This window comes from Ylistrum balloti, unplaced genomic scaffold, assembly GCF_031769215.1.
Source record: "Ylistrum balloti isolate Yb309-2 unplaced genomic scaffold, AGI_CSIRO_Ybal_v1 Utg369778, whole genome shotgun sequence".
NCBI classification, from domain to species: domain Eukaryota; kingdom Metazoa; phylum Mollusca; class Bivalvia; order Pectinida; family Pectinidae; genus Ylistrum; species Ylistrum balloti.
The window spans coordinates 454,604-481,297 of NW_026781968.1; the positions used below are offsets into that span (position 1 = coordinate 454,604).

At 35.7% G+C, this 26,694-nt stretch overlaps 2 protein-coding genes across 5 annotated transcripts in view; both read right to left on the reverse strand.

Annotated features, from left to right (window-relative positions):
* Positions 1-1,687: 1,687 nt before the first annotated feature.
* Positions 1,688-2,656, reverse strand: LOC132544062 (uncharacterized). The gene has a single exon (XM_060207629.1). The coding sequence runs from the start codon at positions 2,654-2,656 to the stop codon at positions 1,688-1,690; it is 969 nt and encodes a 322-aa protein (XP_060063612.1).
* A 6,880-nt stretch (positions 2,657-9,536) lies between these two features.
* The window catches only part of LOC132544036 (B-cell linker protein-like), a 34,494-nt gene continuing 17,336 nt past the window's right edge, over positions 9,537-26,694 (reverse strand). For all 4 annotated transcript variants that reach the window (XM_060207601.1, XM_060207600.1, XM_060207599.1 and 1 more), the window contains 9 exons: positions 25,278-25,325; positions 22,686-22,838; positions 21,916-21,940; positions 21,532-21,723; positions 20,442-20,701; positions 16,815-17,036; positions 15,990-16,073; positions 15,554-15,712; positions 9,537-12,952 (listed from right to left, as the gene is read on the reverse strand). In XM_060207601.1, coding sequence (XP_060063584.1) covers positions 12,842-12,952; positions 15,554-15,712; positions 15,990-16,073; positions 16,815-17,036; positions 20,442-20,701; positions 21,532-21,723; positions 21,916-21,940; positions 22,686-22,838; positions 25,278-25,325 — 1,254 coding nt within the window. In that variant the 3' untranslated portion in view covers positions 9,537-12,841. The remainder of the gene's footprint in view (positions 12,953-15,553; positions 15,713-15,989; positions 16,074-16,814; positions 17,037-20,441; positions 20,702-21,531; positions 21,724-21,915; positions 21,941-22,685; positions 22,839-25,277; positions 25,326-26,694) is intronic.

Consider the following 26,694-nt stretch of genomic DNA (forward strand, 5'->3'; position numbering starts at 1 on the left):
GTTATATATAGGATCTAGCCATTTGGTAGGTGTAATACATAGGAGCTAGCCATTTGGTAGGGGTTATATATAGGATCAAGCCATTTGGTAGGGGTTATATGTAGGATCAAGGCTTTAGGTAGGTGTTATATATAGGAGCTAGCAATGTGGTAGTGTTATATATAGGATCTAGCCATTTGGTAGGGGTGATATATAGGATCTAGCCATTTGGTAGGTGTTATATATAGGAGCTAGCCATTTGGTAGGGTTATATATAGGAGCTAACCATTTGGTAGGTGTTATATATAGGAGCTAGCCATTTGGTAGGGGTTATATATAGGAGCTAGCCATTTGGTGGGGGTTATATATAGGATCTAGCCATTTGGTAGGTGTTATATATAGGAGCTAGCCATTTGGTAGGTGTTATATATAGGAGCTAGCCATTTGGTAGGGTTATATATAGGAGCTAACCATTTGGTAGGTGTTATACATACGAGTTAGCCATTTGGTAGGGGTTATATATAGGATGAAGCCATTTGGTAGGGGTTATATATAGGATCAAGGCTTTAGGTAGGTGTTATATATAGGAGCTAGCAATTTGGTAGTGTTATATATAGGATCTAGCCATTTGGTAGTGTTTTGTATAGGAGCTAGCCTTTTTGTAGGGGTTATATATAGGATCTAGCCATTTGGTAGGGGTTATATATAGGATCTAGCCATTTGGTAGGGGTTATATATATGAACTAGCCTTTTTGTAGGGGTTATATATAGGATCTAGCCATTTGGTAGGTGTTATATACAGGAGCTAGCCATTTGGTAGGGTTATATATAGGAGCTAACCATTTGGTAGGTGTTATATATAGGAGCTAGCCATTTGGTAGGTGTAATACATAGGAGCTAGCCATTTGGTAGGTGTTATACATAGGAGTTAGCCATTTGGTAGGGTTATATATAGGAGCTAGCCATTTGGTAGGGGTTATATGTAGGATCAAGGCTTTAGGTAGGTGTTATATATAGGAACTAGCAATTTGGTAGTGTTATATATAGGATCTAGCCATTTGGTAGGGGTTATATATAGGAGCAAGCCATTTGGTAGTGTTATATATAGGATCTAGCCATTTGGTAGGGGTTATATATAGGAGCTAGCAATTTGGTAGGTGTGATATATAGGAGCTAGCAATTTGGTAGGTGTAATATATAGGAGCTAGCAATTTGGTAGGGGTTATATATAGGAGCAAGCCATTTGGTAGTGTTATATATAGGAGCTAGGCATTTGGTAGGTGCTATGTATAGGAGCTAGCCATTTGGTAGGGGTTATATATATGATCAAGCCATTTGGTAGGGGTTATATATAGGAGCTAGCCATTTGGTGGGTGTTATGTATAGGAGCTAGCCATTTGGTAGGGGTTATATATAGGATGAAGCCTTTTGGTAGGGGTTATATATAGGATCAAGCCATTTGGTAGGTGTTATATAGGAGCAAGTCATTTGGTAGTGTTATATATAGAATCTAGCCATTTGATAGGGGTTATACTTAGGATCAAGGCTTTAGGTAGGTGTTATATATAGGAGCTAGCCATTTGGTTGGTGTTATATGTAGGATCTAGCCATTTGGTAGGGGTTATATATAGGATCTAGCCCTTTTGTAGGGGTTATATATAGGATCTAGCCGTTTGATAGCCATTGCATATAGGATTACATCTGCCAGTTATATACCTTCCTTGATACTCCAGGGGTTACGATCATTTTCTCTCTCTGTTCCTTTGGAACATGTCATGGATATATAGAAGGCACAAGCGAAGTAATTTGATTGGTTCACGAGAGAAAACCTGTCCAAGACTGAGTGATACGCTCTTTTTGATGGTGACAGTAAAACAATGTAAAAACCGAGAGGGAGAAGTGGGGGTGGAGGGGTGGAGGGGGGGTTGGGGGGTGGAGGGCGTAGAGGGGTGGGGGATGGAGGGGGTGGAGGTGGAGGGGTGGGAGTGGGGGGTGTGCTGGGGGTGGGGGTGTGGGGGTGGGGGTGTGGTGGGGTGGGTGGAGAGGTGTAGGGGTGGAGAGGTGGAGTGGGGGGGTGTCGGTGTGGGGGATGGGGTGTGGGGGTGAACGGGTGGGTGTGGGAGGGTGGTGGGGTGTGGGGATGGGGATGTGGTGGTGTGGGGGTTTGGGGGTGGAGGGGTGGAGGGGGTGTGTGGGGGTTGGAGGGGTGTAGGGGTGGGGAGTGGGGGTGAACGGGTGGGTTTGGGAGGGTGGTGGGATGTCGAGTTGGGGGTGTGGTTGTGTGTGTGTGGGGGGTTTGTGGGATGGAGGGGAGAGGGTGTGGTGGGGTGGTTGTGGGGGTGTGGTTGGGGGTCTGGTGGGGGATGGGGTGGGGGTGGGGTGGGGTGGGGATGTGGTTGTGTGGGGGTTTTGGGGATGGAGGGGAGGGGGTTTGGCGGGGTGGTTGGGGTAGCGTTGGAGGGGTGGAGGTGTGGAGTGGGGTGGGTGGGTTGTGGGGGTTGGGTGGGGGTCGGAGTGTGGGGGTGGAGGGGTGGAGGTGTGGAGTGGAGGTATTGGATAGAGTTACGATGAGTATGGCAGATAGATCCAGGTTCAGTTCCAGATATCGACCTATCCTCGTCACACTGCAACAATGATTGTTGGAAACTTTAATCTGTATCCGAATTTCACTGCACATCTGCTCTACTCAGCAATGACTTAGTATGTAAACGGAACAATAACCAGTTTCGTCCTACTGATGTTAAAAGGACATGAAACCTAGGAGGCGACTGAGGAAAATCCAAAGTAATAGGAAAAATGTCAAAATCTGATATCATGCTTTATTGTTGAGATATAATAGTATTCAGGGGCTAGCCCAGCAGAAATGTGTAAGCGCAGGCGAGGGGTCTGAATTTGATGATTTCAAAGATGTTTTGAATCGTTTACTGAGACAGTTTTTTTTATTTATTTAACAACAAACTTCAATCCCTGATATTTATTTTCAACCTTAGTTTTGTAATTTTGTCCGACATACTCTATGCACGGATTTTTTTTAATGTGTAAGCCCGGGCTTTTTCTTTCTATGGAAGCTACGCTCCTGGTATTGCCTGTTTTTTTTAGGAACGTGACTCTATTCCATAATTTCTATGATTGACCGAGTTCTACACGTATGGTGAATACCTTCAATAAGACTATTACCCTAACACCTGGCCTTCACATCTTTTAATTTTTTCTATGGTCTCTGTGTAAATATTTCGTTTTCCATATTCTGTTGATGTGTCGGTATTGTTTTTTTTAGGTATCCCCGTTTATGTGTATGATACAGTGTTGAGGTATATGAGGCCGTTAACAAATTATCTCATCTTCGTAACCAGCTTGGAAGCATCATTAAACCAACTCAGCGGATGTCAGTCAAATTCAACTCGTTAAGCATGTTTGAAGTGATAATCGAGGTACTGGTCTCTTGGCATTTCATCACAGTAATACGGTTTTTGTTCAACATGGCATTTCATCTTACAAGAGCCAGCTAACAGATTCATAAATATCCGTGCCTGTTGTTATTAATCTATTGCCTGTCAGTTTTCGATTTTACGCTATAGCTGAATAGAGAAGATCTCCAGACTCAAAGACACTAATAGACCTGTGTATCAGACAACGAACCAAACGAGAGCACTAAATACTATTTTCAAGTCATGTATGCTAAACCTATCAGACTCATCTTTCTAAACAAAGTCCTTGTGTCCAGACCTGTTCGAATGATTTGATCCCTTCGTCGGACTTGTGTGTACATTTTGATCACTGTGTACAAACGTGTCTGTATATTTTGATCACTGTGTACAAACTTGTCTGTATATTTTGATCACTGTGTACAAACCTGTCTGTATATTTTGATCATTGTGTACAAACATGTGTGTATGTTGTACAATCTTGTGTGTATATTTTGATCATTGTGTACAAACTTGTCTGTATATTTTGATCACTGTGTATAAACTTGTCTGTATATTTTGATCACTGTGTACAAACCTGTCTGTATATTTTGATCAGTGTGTACAAACATGTGTGTATGTTGTACAATCTTGTGTGTATATTTTGATCATTGTGTACAAACTTGTCTGTATATTTTGATCACTGTGTATAAACTTGTCTGTATATTTTGATCATTGTGTACAAACTTGTGTGTATATTTTGATCATTGTGTACAAACTTGTGTGTATATTTTGATCATTGTGTACAAACTTGTGTGTATATTTTGATCATTGTGTACAAACTTGTGTGTATATTTTGATCATTGTGTACAAACTTGTGTGTATATTTTGATCATTGTGTACAAACTTGTGTGTATATTTTGATCATTGTGTACAAACTTGTGTGTATATTTTGATCACTGTGTACAAACTTGTGTGTATGTTGTACAAACTTGTGTGTATGTTGTACAAACTTGTGTGTATATTGTACAAACTTGTGTGTATATTTTGATCATTGTGTACAAACTTGTGTGTATATTTTGATCATTGTGTACAAACTTGTGTGTATATTTTGATCACTGTGTACAAACTTGTGTGTATGTTGTACAAACTTGTGTGTATATTTTGATCATTGTGTACAAACTTGTGTGTATATTTTGATCATTGTGTACAAACTTGTGTGTATATTTTGATCATTGTGTACAAACTTGTGTGTATATTTTGATCATTGTGTACAAACTTGTGTGTATATTTTGATCACTGTGTACAAACTTGTGTGTATGTTGTACAAACTTGTGTGTATATTGTACAAACTTGTGTGTATATTTTGATCATTGTGTACAAACTTGTGTGTATATTTTTATCTTTGTGTACAAACTTGTCTTTATATTTTGATCATTGTGTACAAACTTGTGTGTATGTTGTACAAACTTATATGTATATTTTGATCATTGTGTACAAACTTGTCTGTATGTTTTGATCACTGTGTATAAACTTGTCTGTATATTTTGATCTTTGTGTACAAACTTGTCTTTATATTTTGATCATTGTGTACAAACTTGTGTGTATGTTGTACAAACTTATGTATATATTTTGATCATTGTGTACAAACTTGTCTTTATATTTTGATCATTGTGTACAAACTTGTGTGTATGTTGTACAAACTTGTGTGTATATTTTGATCACTGTGTACAAACCTGTCTGTATATTTTGATCACTGTGTACAAACTTGTCTGTATATTTTGATCATTGTGTACAAACTTGTGTGTATATTTTGATCATTGTGTACAAACTTGTGTGTATATTTTGATCACTGTGTACAAACTTGTGTGTATGTTGTACAAACTTGTGTGTATATTGTACAAACTTGTGTGTATATTTTGATCATTGTGTACAAACTTGTGTGTATATTTTGATCTTTGTGTACAAACTTGTCTTTATATTTTGATCATTGTTTACGAAATTGTCTGTATACAAACAAGCTACGCTTGCTTAATAATGCATTAATAAGAAGTACTGGCTAATTATACTTTAGTATTACAATCATTTAGATTGTTATTACTTATACGGACCTTCCTCGTCTATGTTGGATTCATGAAATTTACAAGAATACACACTAGCTGTTTGTCACACAAGCATTTATATTGTTGATAATACAATGGATGCTGAATATGCATCTTGCTTTTTATCATTGTTACCGAAGTAAGTATCTCAACAGGAAAATACGTGACGGTTTTAGATACACGAGGTGAGCCGTTTACAATAACAGACATTGTTCATTTTGCTCGTGTACCCGATATGGATTTATTGCTATTTTACTTCATATGATACAGGCACAGAAGACAAAATGTGGTAAGTAAACATTCACTCTTTCTCTGTTCTATTTTAGTTGGTATTATTGTATTGTACCTTGCTATTCTCGTGTCAAACAATTTAGGCATCTGTTCGCTCCAGTCAGCCGTGTCCATTTTTATTTTTAGGTGAAATAAATTATATCTCTTTTTTTGCTATATTTTAATTTCATTGAGTTTGTACTACTATATATGTATACTGTATATGGGCTAAAATACATACTTAATTGTTGAATATGCAATTATATAGTTTGTATCGTGTGCTTAACGTATTTATAAAAGTGTGGAAGCCTTGTAATATTGTCACAGTGTTGAACGTAATGGGTACGTGCTCGAGTGGAAAATGTATGGAAGCCACGAGGTATTGTGCAATTTTATGTTATTTCGTGAATTAATTGGAGCCGTACATTATCAATACCTATTTAAAGCATATTTGAGTGAATAGTTTACATTATCGTTAATTATTTTAGGTAACTTGAATTAGTATTCAGGATTTATGCTATGCTAGATGTTAAGTTAGTATGGAAATGTGAGTGATATGTTTAACCATCTGCGTTTCACTTACTGAAGCTTCACATGGCGGGCTAGCAGCTTCAGCTAGTTAGTCAGGACCAGGCAAGCGGTTCCCTCTCAGTATTGTTCAGGTATCAGGACCTTCCCGAATAATCACCTTTCGCCAGGGTTAAGGTCAGACGTTCAGCTATGCTGGTTATTATTTGGATCATTATTGCCGTGATTGTGTGAAGCTACATGAACATTCTTATTTGTTTATTTAGGAGTGTGCGTGTGTGTTTGCGAGCGACTTTTGTGTATACATATATACCATTCTTTCAGTTTTCATTTTCGCGGAAAATCAACCGACGCTAGTGCCACGTTAACACTGTGCAACAAAACCATTGTTCAAACTTCTGACTATCTGTCATGGTAAAAGGAAATCGGGGTTACAGTCGTATTGTGATACTGTTTACGCAAGAAATGGAACTAATGGTAAATGGATTTTAAGGAACTCAACACAGCCTTTGGTCTATCTTTACCATCTAAAACATTTCTCCTAAAAGATCATTTTTCACTCTGTACTTTACCATACTCCATTCTAAAATGAAAGAACGCATTCGATCTCTTGTTATAAGAGCTTATAAATACATCTGAATTAAAGAAGAAATACACGAAGGACGAAATCATAAAAATGATCAAGTTTCTGACTGAAAACATCGTTTGTCGAATATGGTAGTAGTATCATCCAACAGACTATTGGCATACCTACGAGAACTAACTGTGCCCCTCTGTTGACTGACTTGTTTTTGTTTTCATACGAGGCTGGATTTATCGAAGAGCTTCTCAAAACAGGTCACAAAGACCTTGCATAGTTTTTCGATTTCAGATAAATTGATGACGCCTGTTCTTTAAACAACAAAACAATCATTGACCACGTCCCTCGTTACCCTCCAGAATTGAAAGTCAAACATACTGTTCAACATCAACTTTCACCAAATTGTATGATAAGAGTGTTTTTTTTTCAATTTCCTTATTGTGACTTTTCCATTTTTGGATAGAAAATTTCCTGCATCCCAAACATGGTGTTAACATGTCATAGTTGATTCGATATTGAAGGGCCTGTTCCCATTATCATCTCTTTCGTGCAAGAAGTTGCCAACTGATTGACAATCTCGTTACACAGGGTTTCAAAAGATGCAGGTTGATGAAATGTATGGAGAGGTTTCATAGCCGTCAGTGACCTCATTTAAAAATATTTTATTTCATTTTGCAGTTTGAAGCTGGACATGTTTGATGATCGTTAGTTTGCCTGCTGGTTCCGTTGCTGTATACCTTGTTCTCATTTGGAAACATCACTGACAAAAATATGTACTTGGGCTGACCAAGGTTTACGTATTGGGTATCGTCGATGAAGCAGAAGACGCTTACTCTTCCAGAACACATGGTCTTATTCCCCGTGTGTTTTTTTCACGAGTGTTTGTGTGAATCTTTTCTTTTGTTAATTTTTTGTCCTAGTTTACATTAAATGGAATTCTCTTTCTGTCTGGGTAATGAATAACTTAATCTGAAAGATAAAGTCGATGGGGATTACAAGTTGATAGATTCTGTCCAAAATGATGTTGCTTCAAATATTGTGAAACAGAAAATATTGAAACCATAGACATAAGAGTATTACCATTCCACTGTGTCTCCAATTTTATGTTTCTGTGAATCAGTGAAAGTGAAACATTCTTATATCAGAATCCAACAAAAATGAGGCATGCCTGTATCAAATGATAGTGAATGTACACAAGTATGCTTCTTCCTCTTTCTCCAAACCACCTTAGTAAAGTGTGTGGGGCATGCAAAGAGAAAAAAAGTTATTATTTTCAGGTTTAACATAAATATTTTCAGGTTTAACATAACTATTTTCAGGTTTCACATAAATATTTTCAGGTTTAACATAAAACTATGTTCAAAGGTAGAATTAAGTGCAGTGCTATTTCCCTAATCATACACAAGGATCCATGATTAAGTCAGTAAAAAAATTCAGATTATGAATTATTGTAGTTACATTTGAAGATGTGTGTTCACAAATTGCTAAACAGTGATCATTGTCCAAAATAACCCATGGACGACGTAACTATGAAGAGGATGAATAATGGAAAGTTGTATGAAATGTTATAACATCATGTAGGTGGTTAAATGGTGAATATCACCGACATTGATTCTTATAATTCTGACGTCTGATACTCAAGAGTCTGAGTAATCCGGCCAGTCTGCTGATACTCCAGAGTCTGAGTGACCCGGTCAGTCTGCTTATATGTCATATATAATGTCAGTGCAATGTGTGAATTAATAGCCAACAGCGCTATAACTGTATTGATTTTATTTCAATCATTCAGCTTGTACAAACCCCCTTCCCTATCACATGGTTACAGATTAAACAGCTGGTCACTCAGTGACCACTGATCACCATGATAAATGACTTGATCACGCCTAACTTTAACAATCGTTTGACCATGACTGATAAAAAAAATCAGTGTACCACATCTTAGACATTTTCAAAAAGTTGAAGAATACATTAATAAAACAATGACAGTTAATAATATCTGTAAAAAGCTTGATAACATAATGAATGAGGTATGGATATAAGTAACAAATATACATATTTTGTACTTTAACATAAGCATTACCTACATTATCCATCACATGACTTTGTCAGGTTGGTAAATTCTGACTGGTGATTCTACATTATCCATCACATGACTTTGTCAGGTTGGTAAATTCTGACTGGTGATTCTACATTATCCATCACATTACTTTGTCAGGTTGGTAAATTCTGACTGGTGATTCTACATTATCCATCACATGACTTTGTCAGGTTGGTAAATTCTGACTGGTGATTCTACATTATCCATCACATGACTTTGTCAGGTTGGTAAATTCTGACTGGTGATTCTACATTATCCATCACATTACTTTGTCAGGTTGGTAAATTCTGACTGGTGATTCTACATTATCCATCACATGACTTTGTCAGGTTGGTAAATTCTGACTGGTGATTCTACATTATCCATCACATGACTGTCAGGTTGGTAAATTCTGACTGGTGATTCTACATTATCCATCACATGACTGTCAGGTTGGTAAATTCTGACTGGTGATTCTACATTATCCATCACATGACTTTGTCGGGTTGGTAAATTCTGACTGGAGAACCTACATCATTTGTCATATGACTTTGTTGGTAAATTGAATGATCCTTTATCTCAAGGTTTACTTTTTTTCTTTTTTGTGATGATAAAATTTTCATTTTCACCAAAATTTGGAGTATTTTTTCACAGAACTCGTGAAACAGACTTAAGTTTTCATTATTAATTTTATTTCTGAAAGCGTCTTTCTTTTCACAGTTTTATTCCAATTTGAAGTCAGTGAGATAAAGAATCCCTCAAAAACAAGCTATATAGTACAATAGAAGTCCATCCACATTAACATATTCAACAGCCAGTAGACTGGTATCTGTCAGTATTAACAAACAACAAACATACCTACAGATATAGATCATGTCTGGCAGCAGTTACATGATATATAAGCCAGACATGCATAGAGTAGGAAATGTATTTCAAATATTGTAGTATGATCAAAACCTTCCAAGCAGACTTGATCATTTTGGATTAAAATTTTCATTAATTGTTCGTAGATTATGGAGGCATAACTCAGAAACAAGAAACTATGCTGTTGTCATGTTCTTTCATACATTATTTTTTTACACCAATAGAAAGTTTTGTTTCAAACAGAATCATTTTTAAACTTAAAATTTAAATCATAAACAAAGATGTTTGTTTGATACCATTTTGGACTTTCTTAATTTAAGCTTTTAATTTTTCTGAATCATACACTGGAGTATGTGTATTGACATTGAGTAAGTATCAATTATTTTTAAAAACTGAATGATACGGTTTAGGGGAGAAAACTCTTACAATTGTTATGAGTATAAAGTGTATGGTAAGCATACACCTTTAAGTGTCTTGAGTTAACACAATGGCACCAAGAATCAAACATGTGAATGATATATCATTAAGCTTAAGTACATTACCATAATGATGTGGAGTATGAAGGATGATATGTTACTCCTGTAGACTTCAGCTATGTAACATCTATTTGTTAGAAACATGTCGTCTAAAACAGGTTTTTATAGGAATTAATCTAGTATCAAAATATTCTCACATAAGATGAAAATATCAATCTACCAACAAAAATTTGTGTACAATTTAAATATATAATAATAAAAACTGCTTTATGTGAAATGAAATTATACAGGCATGATGGAGTTTTCTTGATTTGTTATGTAAAAATATACTTTTATTTACTAACTGGAATTTGAATCTTAATATGAAAGTGGAAACTTTTGAATTCATAAAAATGTATATGTATCTTTGGATATATATGTCCCTTCCACAAAAAGCATACTTTTGTTTTATGTATACATGGAATGTATTTGAATTAATACTATATATGGACATGTCACAAGATAGTAAATAATTAGAGTATTCAAGTGAATCTTTTCCAGTCTTAAATCAAGTTCTGCTAATAATACAATGTCTACATGGTATTAAAAACATGTGGATACATACCTTTTGTGTATCTTAAGTTAAACATCACACAGAACAACTGAAAATTTTGAAATGTGCAAAGGACAAGGTTGTGTTCCCTAAAGTTTATCATATATCTAATATATAGTTACAGGCTGCAGCACTAAGGCATTGATACATAATTCTTCAAGGACACCCACTTATTTGTGGTGTTGTCACATCTTTATAACAGCTTACTGGACAGCTTTCATCATCTTATAATTAAAGAGATGTAGTAGGAACCTAGGTATACAACATGTTAACTAAGGCAGTACTCGTACCTGTAGTGACCTTGTCCTGTAGTGACCTTGTCCTGTAGAACTCTGATAAATATACTTATTATATTTCTAAAAATAGATTCAGAATCGGAAACCAGCTTATGAACGATAGAATCTAAGTATGAGAATAATTTCATGATCAAACATTTATTTCATATGAAGACATGCTATCAAGTTTTCTACATAAGACCCTGTGAAAATAACACAGTTATAAAAAAAAATTCAGAATGAGAAATACTGTTGATTTTGCACGGTGTTAGAACATTAACTACAGCCAACTAAGATATTTGCATAATAACATGAACCCATTTAGATTAATTTTATTCCAGTATTGTAGAAATGTCTTATAAAGAATTCAAATTTAACTAATGCTATCATTGGTTAATTGTAGAGTACTGACACTTCGTTTGTGGAAAAACACAAAAGTAAAGGATTTTGTAGAGTTGGCAACACAACAAGTTCTCCCACAAATCTTTATAGGTAAATAATATAAAACAGTTGTAAAGGTACATTTGTTAATGTAAAACAACAACAACAAAACATTTTAGATTTGAGTCTAGCATGGTGGAAAGGTTGTCTAAAGGCTATGGGATTACTATAGTAAAATATGTATAACCCTTTTCTGTTTAGGATGGTTACACAAGACTACTCAGGAGAAAGAATTAGAACCGTCAGATGTTATTATCAAGGGAGACTACTCAGGAGAAAGAATTAGAACCATCAGATGTTATTATCAAGGGAGACTACTCAGAAGAAATAACTGAGAACCACGTGAGGTTGTCATCAGGGGAGACTACTCAGAAGAAATTATTGAATACTACAGGATACTACAGTTGTTATCAAGGGAGACTACTCAGAAGAAAGAATTTGGAACCACAGAATTTTGTACTGGGAGGAAGGTTACCAAAGAAATTGATTTTTCCTGTAGCCCCTATCTCTATACTATATGGATACAATAAGCTTTATATGTGGATATAGAAAGCACTGTAATATTATCGCTTAACTTGTTGCATAGATAAATTTCTCATATCAAATCTACTCATTTGGTTATACATTGTATAAAGGAATGCTTAATTAATCTACATGGCATGTGTAAATATATATCTCTAAAATAAGTATAAACAATTCAGTATGATATGATACATAAATGTATTATGCTTATGAGGTTGCCACTTAATGTGGCAAATAATACAATTGACAACTATGACAGCTCTATATACATAGGCATTCGTACACTATCAACAATCTCTACTAAAAAGCACATACAAATATATATGAACACAAACACAGTAATTCTGTAGTATTAACATAAATCAGAGTGCACCTGGAACTTAAAGCATAAGGTTAAGTGCATGATGACTGCATCCATTAATATTGTAGATCCTTTAGCTTTCTTTAACACAAATTCTAATTACTTCAATTTATCGATGTACTTTTCAGTTAAAATTTGACACTTTCCTACAATGACAATTTGTATGGGACACTGTAACTTTCATACTAAAATGTGTCTGAATATATATAATGCACAAGTTATTTGTTTTGTGAAATTATGTTCTCTCTCAAGGACAGAACTGAAGGTCAAATGAACCAAATCAAATGTTGTAACTGAGAGCATTGTGTTTTATGTATAGTCTATGTACATATTTGTAATAAAAAAAAATCTCATGAACCCAATCTCAGTATCAGGAAGGTGACACAGTGAGGAGAGTGCTGTACTGTTTGCCTGACTTGTGCACTAAAATAACCTCATTACTCTGGTGGTGACTGATCAGCTCTGGAACTGTTTCAAATGTCTGGAAAAAAAGGAAATATTTCATCAGTTATTACTGCTGAAGGTTTTTTTGGGGGGTTACAATGTACACGAGTAACAATGTACATCCGTAACAATGTACACGAGTAACAATGTACACCAGTAACAATGTACACTATAACAATGTACACCTGTAACAATGTACACCAGTAACAATGTACACCTGTAACAATGTACACCAGTAACAATGTACACCAGTAACAATGTACACTATAACAATGTACACCTGTAACAATGTACACCTGTAACAATGTACACCAGTAACAATGTACACCTGTAACAATGTACACCTGTAACAATGTACACTAGTAACAATGTACACTATAACAATGTACACCAGTAACAATGTACACCTGTAACAATGTACACCAGTAACAATGTACACCTGTAACAATGTACACCAGTAACAATGTACACCAGTAACAATGTACACCTGTAACAATGTACACCAGTAACAATGTACACCTGTAACAATGTACACCAGTAACAATGTACACCTGTAACAATGTACACCAGTAACAATGTACACCTGTAACAATGTACACCTGTAACAATGTACACCTGTAACAATGTACACCAGTAACAATGTACACCTGTAACAAGGCACACCAGTAACAATGTACACTATAACAATGTACACCAGTAACAATGTACACCTGTAACAATGTACACCTGTAACAATGTACACCAGTAACAATGTACACCTGTAACAATGTACACCAGTAACAATGTACACCTGTAACAATGTACACTGTAACAATGTACACCAGTAACAATGTACACCTGTAACAATGTACACTGTAACAATGTACACTGTAACAATGTACACCTGTAACAATGTACACCTGTAACAATGTACACCTGTAACAATGTACACCAGTAACAATGTACACCTGTAACAATGTACACTATAACAATGTACACCTGTAACAATGTACACCAGTAACAATGTACACCTGTAACAATGTACACCTGTAACAATGTACACCTGTAACAATGTACACTGTAACAATGTACACCTGTAACAATGTACACCTGTAACAATGTACACCAGTAACAATGTACACCTGTAACAATGTACACCTGTAACAATGTACACCTGTAACAATGTACACCTGTAACAATGTACACTGTAACAATGTACACCAGTAACAATGTACACCTGTAACAATGTACACCTGTAACAATGTACACCTGTAACAATGTACACCTGTAACAATGTGTAACAATGTACACTGTAACAATGTACACCCAGTAACAATGTACACCTGTAACAATGTACACCTGTAACAATGTACACCTGTAACAATGTACACCAGTAACAATGTACACCTGTAACAATGTACACCAGTAACAATGTACACCTGTAACAATGTACACCTGTAACAATGTACACCAGTAACAATGTACACCTGTAACAATGTACACCTGTAACAATGTACACCTGTAACAATGTACACCAGTAACAATGTACACCTGTAACAATGTACACCTGTAACAATGTACACCAGTAACAATGTACACCAGTAACAATGTACACCTGTAACAATGTACACCAGTAACAATGTACACCTGTAACAATGTACACTATAACAATGTACACCTGCAACAATGTACACCAGTAACAATGTACAATGTACACCTGCAACTGTAACAATGTACACAATGTACACTGTAACAATGTACACCCGTAACAATGTACACCAATGTAACAATGTACACAGTAACTGTAACAATGTACACAGTAACAATGTACACCTGTAACTGTAACAATGTACACCTGTAACAATGTACACCTGTAACAATGTACACCTGTAACAATGTACACCTGTAACAATGTACACCTGTAACAATGTACACCCTGTAACAATGTACACCTGTAACAATGTACACTGTAACAATGTAACAATGTACACCTGTAACAATGTACACCTGTAACAATGTACACCCCTGTAACAATGTACACCTGTAACAATGTACACCTGTAACAATGTACACACAATGTACATTTGTAACAATGTACACCTGTAACAATGTACACCTGTAACAATGTACCAGTAACTGTAACAATGTACACCTGTAACAATGTACACACCAGTAACAATGTACACCTGTAACAATGTACACCTAGTAACAATGTACACCTGTAACAATGTACACCCATAACAATGTACACCAGTAACAATGTACACCTGTAACAATGTACACCCATAACAATGTACACCAGTAACAATGTACACCTGTAACAATGTACACCCATAACAATGTACACCAGTAACAATGTACACTGTAACAATGTACACCCTAAACAATGTACACCAGTAACAATGTACACCAGTAACAATGTACACCTGTAACAATGTACACCAGTAACAATGTACACTGTAACAATGTACACCCTAAACAATGTACACCTGTAACAATGTACACCCTAAACAATGTACACCTGTAACAATGTACACCAGTAAGATAAACTTGTCTGTAAATCTCAACACAGAACTGATAAACTTGTCTGTAAATCTCTACATATTACCCAGTTTACTATCTATATAAGATCTTGATTTGTTTAAATTTCACAACCTACCACTTCATCTGCTTTTTCCTCGCCCAGGGCATACTTTTGGTCCGACCGAAAGCGTACTTTGAGGTTGTAGTTGTAGCCGCTGTAGTAGACCATCAAGGTATATGGCTGGATCTTGGCTTTCTTTTCGTCGCTACTCTTTCTCAACAGGAAACAACCATCCTGACCAATCAACAGACATACTTTATCACAGATGGAACTAAGAAGGCTTCACATGATTTTATAACTGATGGACAAACTTGACCTCTAGAACTCAGAACAACTAAATCAAATTTATGATTGAAAAAAAATGCATGTCAGTAACAAAACTCAAGTTATATAAACATCTGGTATTTTTGTTCTTCAATTACAAACCTACCATATTTAGTAAGTATCATTCTATTCAGCTCCCTCCCTTTTCATGTTGACTTTACATAACATCCATTCTCGTCAAACTTACCTTACTGATTTTCTTGAGCATTTTATTTCCATTATCTCTCTCGATGTTACCATGGTACCAAGCATAGCAACCCAGAGGATCTGCCTGTAAAATCATAGCCAGAATACGTTAGAGTAAAATTTTCATGAATTTTTTCTTGTGTCTGAGACTCAGATTTAACACAGGCAGTTTGCAAGCTGTAGCATGAAATTAAACAAATAAAATTTAGTCTATTGTTTGTCCTATTGTTATTTCGTTATTGTCTTATAACAAATCATGCAATATCTTTTTCCTCAATTTGTCATAAGTGTATTACAAAGTATAGGATATAGCAAACAGATCTTCTTGGTCCCCAGAGACTCATCATCAACGTGTTTTACTGTACACAATAGCCAGCTTCTTCTAGTCTTCTATACATGTATTTGACCTTAAGTCAAATGTAACAATAGTTATAAGTAAAATGTACATAAATATAAATAAAAGAAAAAGTTGGTCTATTTAGTCCACTACAGGTAAGATTTTTCTAAGTATGCAAACCTGACCACAACATTTTTGGACATCAAAATGGAAATGATAAGAGAAAGTTATAAATAAGAGAGTAATTTTTTAACATTACTCAAAGATGTTGATTAAATATTTTTGATATAAGAAATATTGTTTAGTTTAAGGCATCTAATGTCAGAGTGACATTTTTATTTTATTTGACACAAAACTATGGCCCTCATAGTCCATTTGTCATTAATAATTTAAACTGGAAACTCTGGATCACTCATCAGATGAGATGAATATTTTTCTGTTGTTCTTTTTACTCGTGCAACAATATCTATCATAAGGAATGTTACTTACTATTGCTGCAGCCACGTCATCATAAATTTCACCGTCATCATCATCATCATATTCATCAGGCCAGTCATTCTGGTTGCCGTTAGGAACCAAGGGGGCATTTTTACCGGAATCTCCAGTGGGTTTTGTACCTGGGTCTACTTTTGTGTAAGAATCCTTTGTTTTTGGTGGAGGAGGGGGCTGAAAGTCCTCCAGTTTAGGTGGAGGAGGAAGTTCTGGTGAATCCTGTCATGATTTAAAACATAGTGTATATATTATCTTAATGACACTGACTTTTAGGGATATACATGTGAATAACAACATCCTAGTCTTTATAAATTTAAATTTCACTTTCTTAAACTCATATCTGAAATAAGATATTTTTATTTCTAGTTAAAAACATTATTACTATCTCTCAAAAATTGGGTGGTATTTGTTGTATTTATCACAGAATACATCTCCATATAATACATCACTATTATCACAGAATACATCTCCATATAATACATCACTATTATCACAGAATACATCTCCATATAATACATCACTATTATCACAGAATACATCTCCATATCTAAAATACATCACTAAGTATAATGAAATAAATGAAACAGATTTTGATAAAAGGAACAAAACTTCTGACATATACATATATATGTACATATGAAAAAGACTGATAAGTATTCAGGATACATCTGATGTATATTATCTTACATCTTTTACAGGTATCTACAGCTGTATCCTATACATTATCTGATGTCCTGTGTAATATATTATCTTACATCTTTTACAGGTATCTACAGCTGTATCCTATACATTATCTGATGTCCTGTGTAATATATTATCTTACATCTTTTACAGGTATCTACAGCTTATCCTATCCTGTGTAATATATTATCTTACATTATCTGATATCCTGTGTATATTATCTTACATCTTTTACAGCTGTATCCTATACATTATCTGAGCTGTATCCTATACATTATCTGATATCCTGTGTATATTATCTTACATCTTTTACAGGTATCTACAGCTGTATCCTATACATTATCTGATATCCTGTGTATATTATCTTACATCTTTTACAGGTATCTACAGCTGTATCCTATACATTATCTGATGTCCTGTGTAATATATTATCTTACATCTTTTACAGGTATCTACAGCTTATCAAATACAATATCTGATGTCCTGTGTAATATATTATCTTACATCTTTTACAGGTATCTACAGCTTATCAAATACATTATCTGATGTCCTTTGTAATATATTATCTTACATCTTTTACAAGTATCTACAGCTGTATCCTATACATTATCTGATGTCCTGTGTAATATATTATCTTACATCTTTTACAGGTATCTACAGCTGTATCCTATACATTATCTGATGTCCTGTGTAATATATTATCTTACATCTTTTACAGGTATCTACAGCTGTATCCTATACATTATCTGATGTCCTGTGTAATATATTATCTTACATCTTTTACAGGTGTCTACAGCTGTATCCTATACATTATCTGATATCCTGTGTATATTATCTTACATCTTTTACAGGTGTCTACAGCTGTATCCTATACATTATCTGATATCCTGTGTATATTATCTTACATCTTTTACAGGTGTCTACAGCTGTATCCTATACATTATCTGATATCCTGTGTATATTATCTTACATCTTTTACAGGTGTCTACAGCTGTATCCTATACATTATCTGATGTCCTGTGTAATATATTATCTTACATCTTTTACAGGTATCTACAGCTGTATCCTATACATTATCTGATGTCCTGTGTAATATATTATCTTACATCTTTTACAGGTATCTACAGCTTATCAAATACAATATCTGATGTCCTGTGTAATATATTATCTTACATCTTTTACAGGTATCTACAGCTTATCAAATACATTATCTTATACATAATCTTATGTCCTGTTCAGTACAATATCTCGAAATGTCTTGAATTTTGCATTATGAAGTGCAATTTATAAGAATATTCATATAGATGATCTCCCTTACCAGATCATCCGATCTCTTCGGTGGTGGAGGGGGAGGGAGGAAGTCATCAGGTTTAGCAGGTAGTGCTGGTTTGTCAACAGGAGTAGGAGGCAATGCTCCACGAAAGCCAGGTGACTTGGGACTTTCCATGCTTGGACTTTTCAGAAACTTTGGTGTAGCATTGGATTTGGAAGGACTTACCAAGCCAGCTATTTGTTAATCAGGCACAGTCAGAAGCATGCAATAGAGTAGATATACATATATAGATACAAGCAGGAAGTACAACACTAAACAACATTAACAATTAAGAAGGATTTTGTCTAATGCTTTGCTTGATGTTTTCCTAATGTAACATGTATAGAACTTTCCTGGGGGTAATGAATCACTGACAGGCATTGTATAGAATGAATACCGACATTTTGGAAAGTGCTTTTGTGTTTTTACTGAGTAAAAACATGAGTGCCAGTTATGTCTTTAACTAAATATTAAAGACAGCTATCGGATGTTTTTGTATTTGCACCGATTAGGAATGTGTGAGAGAATTATATTTAATCCTGTATGATGTATGTCCATTAAGCTGTTTCATTCAGATTAAATTTCTAAGGAAATGCATAACAAAAGACATACGCTAGTTTTGAAAATCTCGATTTGAGATTGATCACTGTACATCACACACAGGTAAAAGACTTTGTAAATTATATAACATATATCTGTTTATGGTTGTTTCAGTATCAACTTCAAAACAACTTGAACTCTTATAATGCAGAGTTTAACACACAGTTATCAGAAGACAGTATCAAATCATGACTCCCTTCAACATAATAGCAAAGGCTGACATATAAAACTCGAACACCAAATAGCAAAAAACAAAATAAAAAGGAGCTTAACAGGTGTACAGTACTTCCCTAGGGGTGATGTTTTGCTGACAGGCATTATATAGAGTGAATACCAACAGAGGGAGCTAAACAGGTGTACAGTATTTACCTGGGGGTGATGTTTTACTGACAGGCATTATATGGAGTGAATACCAACAGAGGGAGCTAAACAGGTGTACAGTACTTGCCTGGGGGTGATGTTTTACTGACAGGCATTATATGGAGTGACCACCAACAGAGGGAGCTAAACAGGTGTACAGTACTTGCCTGGGGGTGATGTTTTACTGACAGGCATTATATGGAGTGACCACCAACAGAGGGAGCTAAACAGGTGTACAGTACTTGCCTGGGGGTGATGTTTTACTGACAGGCATTATTTGGAGTGAATACCAACAGAGGGAGCTATACAGGTGTACAGTACTTGCCTGGGGGTGATGTTTTACTGACAGGCATTATTTGGAGTGAATACCAACAGAGGGAGCTATACAGGTGTACAGTATTTACCTGAGGGTGATGTATTACTGAGGGGGATTATGAGATTATAATGTGTGCAGTAAGTCCATAAGGAGACACATTACTTAACATCAACAGGGGAAGATGAGCAGTGGGGTGTTTTTAATGACATGCAGTATGTGGAGGTGAGAATTATAGAGGGAGGGAATGGAGGCCATGCAAGGAAAGTACAGACCTTTATTGCCATGTAACTGCAATATTACACATGGAGGACATGGAAAGGCTTGGACACATGCAAAAACAAAACATATTACTGACCAATCTTGTGTGTGACTGGATGTTGTGAACCCCTGGTGATGGTGAACGGCCAAATCTATTGGGTATTTCTGGACGATCTGTTTTAGGAGGGGGAGGGCCTGGTCTAGGGGGCATCATAGGTTGGCTTGGAATATTCAAAGGTTTTATTGGTAAAGACGGGGTAACTCTCACTGGCTGTGAGGGAGGAGATAAATTAGTCTGTAACATTTTCATCCTATCACGGATATTGTTAGAGACAGAAATTTGTGGGCTGGAGTCATCTGAAATACAAACACAGATAACTGTACCAATCTCTGTCCATCTGTCAGTAAAATATCAGCATAACAAACAGTCTACATTTACAGCATCAAGTCTGTAGCATAGTTTCTTTACTTACGCTCAGTATAAAGTTAACTTACTAACTGTCAAATATCCACTGCTTACTATCCTTTACATATCCAAACTGTTAACCTTCTAATCACAATATTTCCACAGAAGTTAACCCACTAACCTTCAAATATCCACAGTGGTTAACCCAGTTACGATTAATTTTCCACAGTGGTTAACCCAGTTATCATCAATTTCCACAGTGGTTAACCCAGTTATCAATTTCCACAATGGTTAAAAAAGTTATCATCAAATTTACTCAGTAGTTAACCCAGTTATCAATTTTCCACAGTGGTTAACCAAATTATCATCAAATTTCTACAGTGGTTAACCCAGTTATCATCAATTTTCCACAATAGTTAGTTAACCCAGTTATCATCAAATTTCCACAGTGGTTAACCCAGTTATCATCAATTTTCCACAATAGTTAGTTAACCCAGTTATCATCAAATTTCCACAGTGGTTAACCCAGTTATCATCAATTTTCCACAATAGTTAGTTAACCCAGTTATCATCAAATTTCCACAGTGGTTAATCCAGTTATCATCAAATATCTACAGCATAATCCGGTTATCTCATCTCAACTAGATCATCCCACCAAATTAATTCATCCTCACTCAATTTTACCTCCTCCTAACTACTGAATTGACCTGTAAATAAACTCATTGACCTTCAATCATGATAGCGTGGTTCTTGACATCCAAATCAGATAAATCTTACTGACCTGCCTCCTCCTTTTGTTTAAACATTTCAAATGTCGAGCGAATGTCATTGCCAGTGGTATACTCCTTAACATCATTGGAGCTGATTGGTCGTTCGTCTGCTGATTCAACTTTCCTCAGATTTCCACGTTTCTTCAAAACTTCACTGAGATCAAGGCCACTTGCTTTTTTCGGAACTGGAGCTTTGGGAAGTGCTAAGGGGAAACAACTCCACTCATGATAATGTTACTAATTTATTGGATAGTTTTAAAAAGAGTTGTATTGTAATTCAATACCTGTGACCTTAAGTATGTTGTAAGACAAATAATAATTTGATGTCAGTGCATTATTTTTCCTATTTCAATTGCAATATGATTAGTTCTGTACAACTAAAATCTCACACTTACCTGCCTTCTTCTCTATTGGGGCTCTCTGTAAACCAAATCATATGTTGTTATTAGTAGTTACCTCCCCTTGATAAACATTGCCAAACATACAAGCACTAACTAACTCTCCACTACAAGCATAGTAATTGATGCTATTTACTAGGCTACAGTTAAGTACAGAAACACATGCGTATGAACCAGGTCACTCTAATGGTAGTTTGTCAAGTTCTTATGACAAAAGTGTGCTTCATCAAGTCTTTCATTTTTCTTTGAGTAAATTTGCACAAAAGGACACATAATGTCTTTCATAATATAATTTAATAGTTATATACTTTTCCACTTTATGATTGAAGCCTTATATAGCAAAGTAGTTTTAGAGAAATAAAACCAACTACTTGACTTCATGCCAAATTTTAGACGTTTCATGATATAACAACATGCATATTTTAGGCAAACTAAATCTACATAAAAAAATGAAGAAATATACTTATAAATGTATATACCGATATACTTATACTGATATACATATAAATGTATATACTGATATACTTATTAATGATAATTACTTCTCTTACCCTGGTAAATCTATGCTTTTAACCCGTTTTCCACTAATGTCACATCAACATTTAAATTTGTCATAAGTCTCTCATCAGACACATCCTACAGGATCAAAGTGAAATATCTACCTTTTTAAACTTAAAAAGTCATATTTCAAGGACAAGGCATTCACCTGTAGACATGAACTACCTTATAATTTGATGGAGATAAAATAGGTGATTTTTAGGTCTTACCTTACTTTGTGGAGGAGGTGGGGGTGGGGGTGCGGGAGATGCAGTTTTGGGAAGTTGGGGGATAGGTCTTGAGGGGGGAGGAGGAGGAGGGTTTGCGATATCTTCAGCCCCATCCAAATCTTGATAAACTTCATCTGGGACATCATCTGATATCTGGTGTGAAAAAAGTTCATATTTCATCTTCATTCCTTCTATCACAGAAAAATTACAATTTTCTGTGGATTTGATCTATGTCACTCAGAAAAGCCATATGTTAGCAGACCTGTCACTGAGAAGTTGCATGTCATTGCACAAAACTTGAAGGTCATTTAACATTAACCTGAAGGACATAGACACTTTATACACCAAAAAACAGTGAAATCTATGAGTAAAAACATTTTGGTTGAACAACATGGCAACATTTATTGGACCAGACAAAAAATTCAACAAGAACCAAACTAAATACAGTGGGGCTGGATCAGATGATGTGATCATCCTGTATTGGCTCAAATGGTGCAAAATCATTACAGAGCTGTTGTTAATCTTGTAATAATTACTAGCCTTTATTAGCACACACTACATGACAAAATGTATACATCACTCTGTTCATGATAAGGTGGTCTGCTGATCCCACTTAATATATTTAAGCAAATATTTCTTTAACAATCTTGATAATATCTCGTCCATGATTACAGAGATTGCTACCATTTCAATGTGCAACACCATACAAAGATAGCTTTAGACCAGTCAAGAATTGTTTTGTTAAAATTTTGATTTATTTTTTCAATGAAAATCCCTTATTGACTGTCATCATATGCTTTCTTACACTGAAAGGTTTTTCAGTTATCAAACCAGCTCTAAAAAACTGAGTGCAATAATGTAATGCTGAAAATGAAACTAAAACACACATTTGGTTTTAAATCACTGTCAGAAATTGTTTGCCCTTTCAATCATGTGATCATCCTAATAAAACCAACATTTTCCCATAGAAGAATGAAAACCCTTAACAATTTAAGTCAGGTGGTAGAATAAAAAACCTTGTCAAACATTTAAGTTTGTATGAAACTTGGAAAGGATGGAGAACAGAAGGTGACTAATCAGGTCTACCGTTATCTTTACAGCAACCAAAAGGCTAGGTAATATGTTAATCAAATAGTTCAGAATCATCACAGATTAAATATCTATGAGATATTTTCTTTTAATTTGATGATCTTATATTCATTTATTTTGTAAAATATCAGTGTCAACTACCTCACAAAATAATTTCAAATTATGTTTGATTCTTTTTGCCCAGGTAGATGTGTGTTAATAGGTTTTATTGTAAATAAATTATGAGGTTTCAGGTGATCTCAAAGTGTCTAAAATTTAGCTGTAAAAAGATACATCTCAAACCACATGCAGACTAGAATGCACCATCAATAACACCAGGTCTGTCTGATGACCTAACCAGAATCCACAACACCAGGTCTGTCTGATGACCTAACCAGAATCCACAACACCAGGTCTGTCTGGTGACCTAACCAGAATCCACAACACCAGGTCTGTCTGGTGACCTAACCAGAATCCACAACACCAGGTCTGTCTGGTGAACTAACCAGAATCCACAACACCAGGTCTGTCTGGTGACCTAACCAGAATCCACAACACCAGGTCTGTCTGGTGACCTAACCAGAATCCACAACACCAGGTCTGTCTGGTGACCTAACCAGAATCCACAACACCAGGTCTGTCTGGTGACCTAACCAGAATCCACAACACCAGGTCTGTCTGGTGACCTAACCAGAATCCACAACACCAGGTCTGTCTGGTGACCTAACCAGAATCCACAACACCAGGTCTGTCTGATGACCTAACCAGCCTACACTACAATATCATCACAGTAGATTTATCATTTACAGTGATGTCATTGTCAGCCCTATCTGGAAACATTCTCCACTTAAGAGCCAAAATAGTGTGTGATTCATTGGTTGGTGAACCAAGTTGGAATACAATAAAAGTTTAAACCACAATTTTAGACTTAACAAGAGGTCCAATAGTACGTATAAACCAATTGACACATGTAAACAACATGAAACTTTGAAATCATATTATGCTAAGTAATGTTATTTTCCTACATACACTTAACTTTTACCCCTACCCAGGGGGAAATATGAAACTCTGTAGCCACTATATTTCGAAGGTTGGTAAAATAACTCAATACCTTTCCATTCATGATTGAAGAACAGTATTTGATTCTACCATGTCTAGGACTTGAGAAATTAAAATCAGTCAGTTTGACCATTTCTAACCCTGGGCCTCATGCCCCTAGGGGAGTGGACAGTATAATTTACAATTTTGGTTCATCTTTGGCCAAGGCAGGACAAGCAAAAGGTGACTGCAAAAGGTCAACTGTGACAAAGGCAAGAATGAAGTAGCCTAATGACATAATTACAAACAGATGATAGTTACAGGAATACTGACCACCACATTTCCTAATTTGATCTTGACTTAATCGAAGTTGTTGTAAATACATCACAGCTAAAAACACAAATCTGACCTTTCAACCTCAATAAAAAATTGGATAATTCAAGAACTTATTTAACTAGATAAACCAATTATAAGGTATGTATTTACCTCATAGGTCTCCTGCTCCTCCGCCTGGATTTCAAATTCGTCATAGGTCTACACGGGAATAAATATATTATATAGAGTACACAGTATATACAAGATGACATTCATACATCTGTCACAAATCTGAGTATAACACAATACAGAGTATTCATTATATATGGTATATAGATATATATGATGTATGTAAACTAACAAATAAATGGTCCTTTACATATAGGTACATCTCTAGCGAAAACGAAACAACATGCATGCAGAAAGTAATGCAACAAATATTGTTTTCTTACAGAGGAAATCAAATCAGTATTTGTGTCAGAATTTTGATAAAGGGAGGCAATCTTCCTGCTTTTAAATTTATAGAGCAGCAGTAACAGTTTGATGTGAATCCAAACTGAAGATAATCCTGTAACAAAGCACCTGTTAGGGTAACCAATGATGAGTACCTGTAATGAGCATCTGAACTGAGTACCTGTGATGAATGTCTGTGATGAGTACTTGTGATAAGTACCTAAGATGAGTACCTGTGATAAGTACCTGTAATGAGCATCTGAACTGAGTACCTGTGATGAATGTCCGTGATGAGTACCTGTGATAAGTACCTAAGATGAGTACCTGTGACAAGTACCTGTAATGAGCATCTGAACTGAGTACCTGTGATGAATGTCTGTGATGAGTACCTGTGATGAGTACCTGTGATGAGCATCTGAACTGAGTACATGTGATAAATGTCTGTGATGAGTACCTGTGACAAGTACCTGTGATGAGCATCTGAACTGAGTACCTGTAATGAATGTCTGTGATTAGTACCTGTGATAAGTACCTAAGATGAGTACCTGTGACAAGTAGCATTGATTAGCATCTGAACTGAGTACATATGATGAATGTCTGTGATGAGTACCTGTGATGAGTACCTGTGATGAGCATCTGAACTGAGTACATGTGATAAATGTCTGTGATGAGTACCTGTGACAAGTACCTGTGACAAGTACCTGTGATGAGCATCTGAACTGAGTACCTGTGATGAATGTCTGTGATTAGTACCTGTGATAAGTACCTAAGATGAGTACCTGTGACAAGTACCTGTAATGAGCATCTGAACTGAGTACCTGTGATGAATGTCTGTGATGAGTACCTGTGATGAGTACCTGTGATGAGCATCTGAACTGAGTATATGTGATAAATGTCTGTGATGAGTACCTGTGACAAGAACCTGTGATGAGCATCTGAACTGAGTACCTGTAATGAATGTCTGTGATTAGTACCTGTGATAAGTACCTAAGATGAGTACCTGTGACAAGTAGCATTGATGAGCATCTGAACATAGTATATATGATGAATGTCTGTGATGAGTACCTATGATGAGTACCTGTGATGAGCATCTGAACTGAGTACATGTGATAAATGTCTGTGATGAGTACCTGTG

What these genes read in the sequence shown, in the direction of transcription:
- LOC132544062 (XM_060207629.1), bottom strand. Translation starts at nt 2,656, where the DNA reads ATGTGCAGTGAAATTCGGATACAGATTAAAGTTTCCAACAATCATTGT.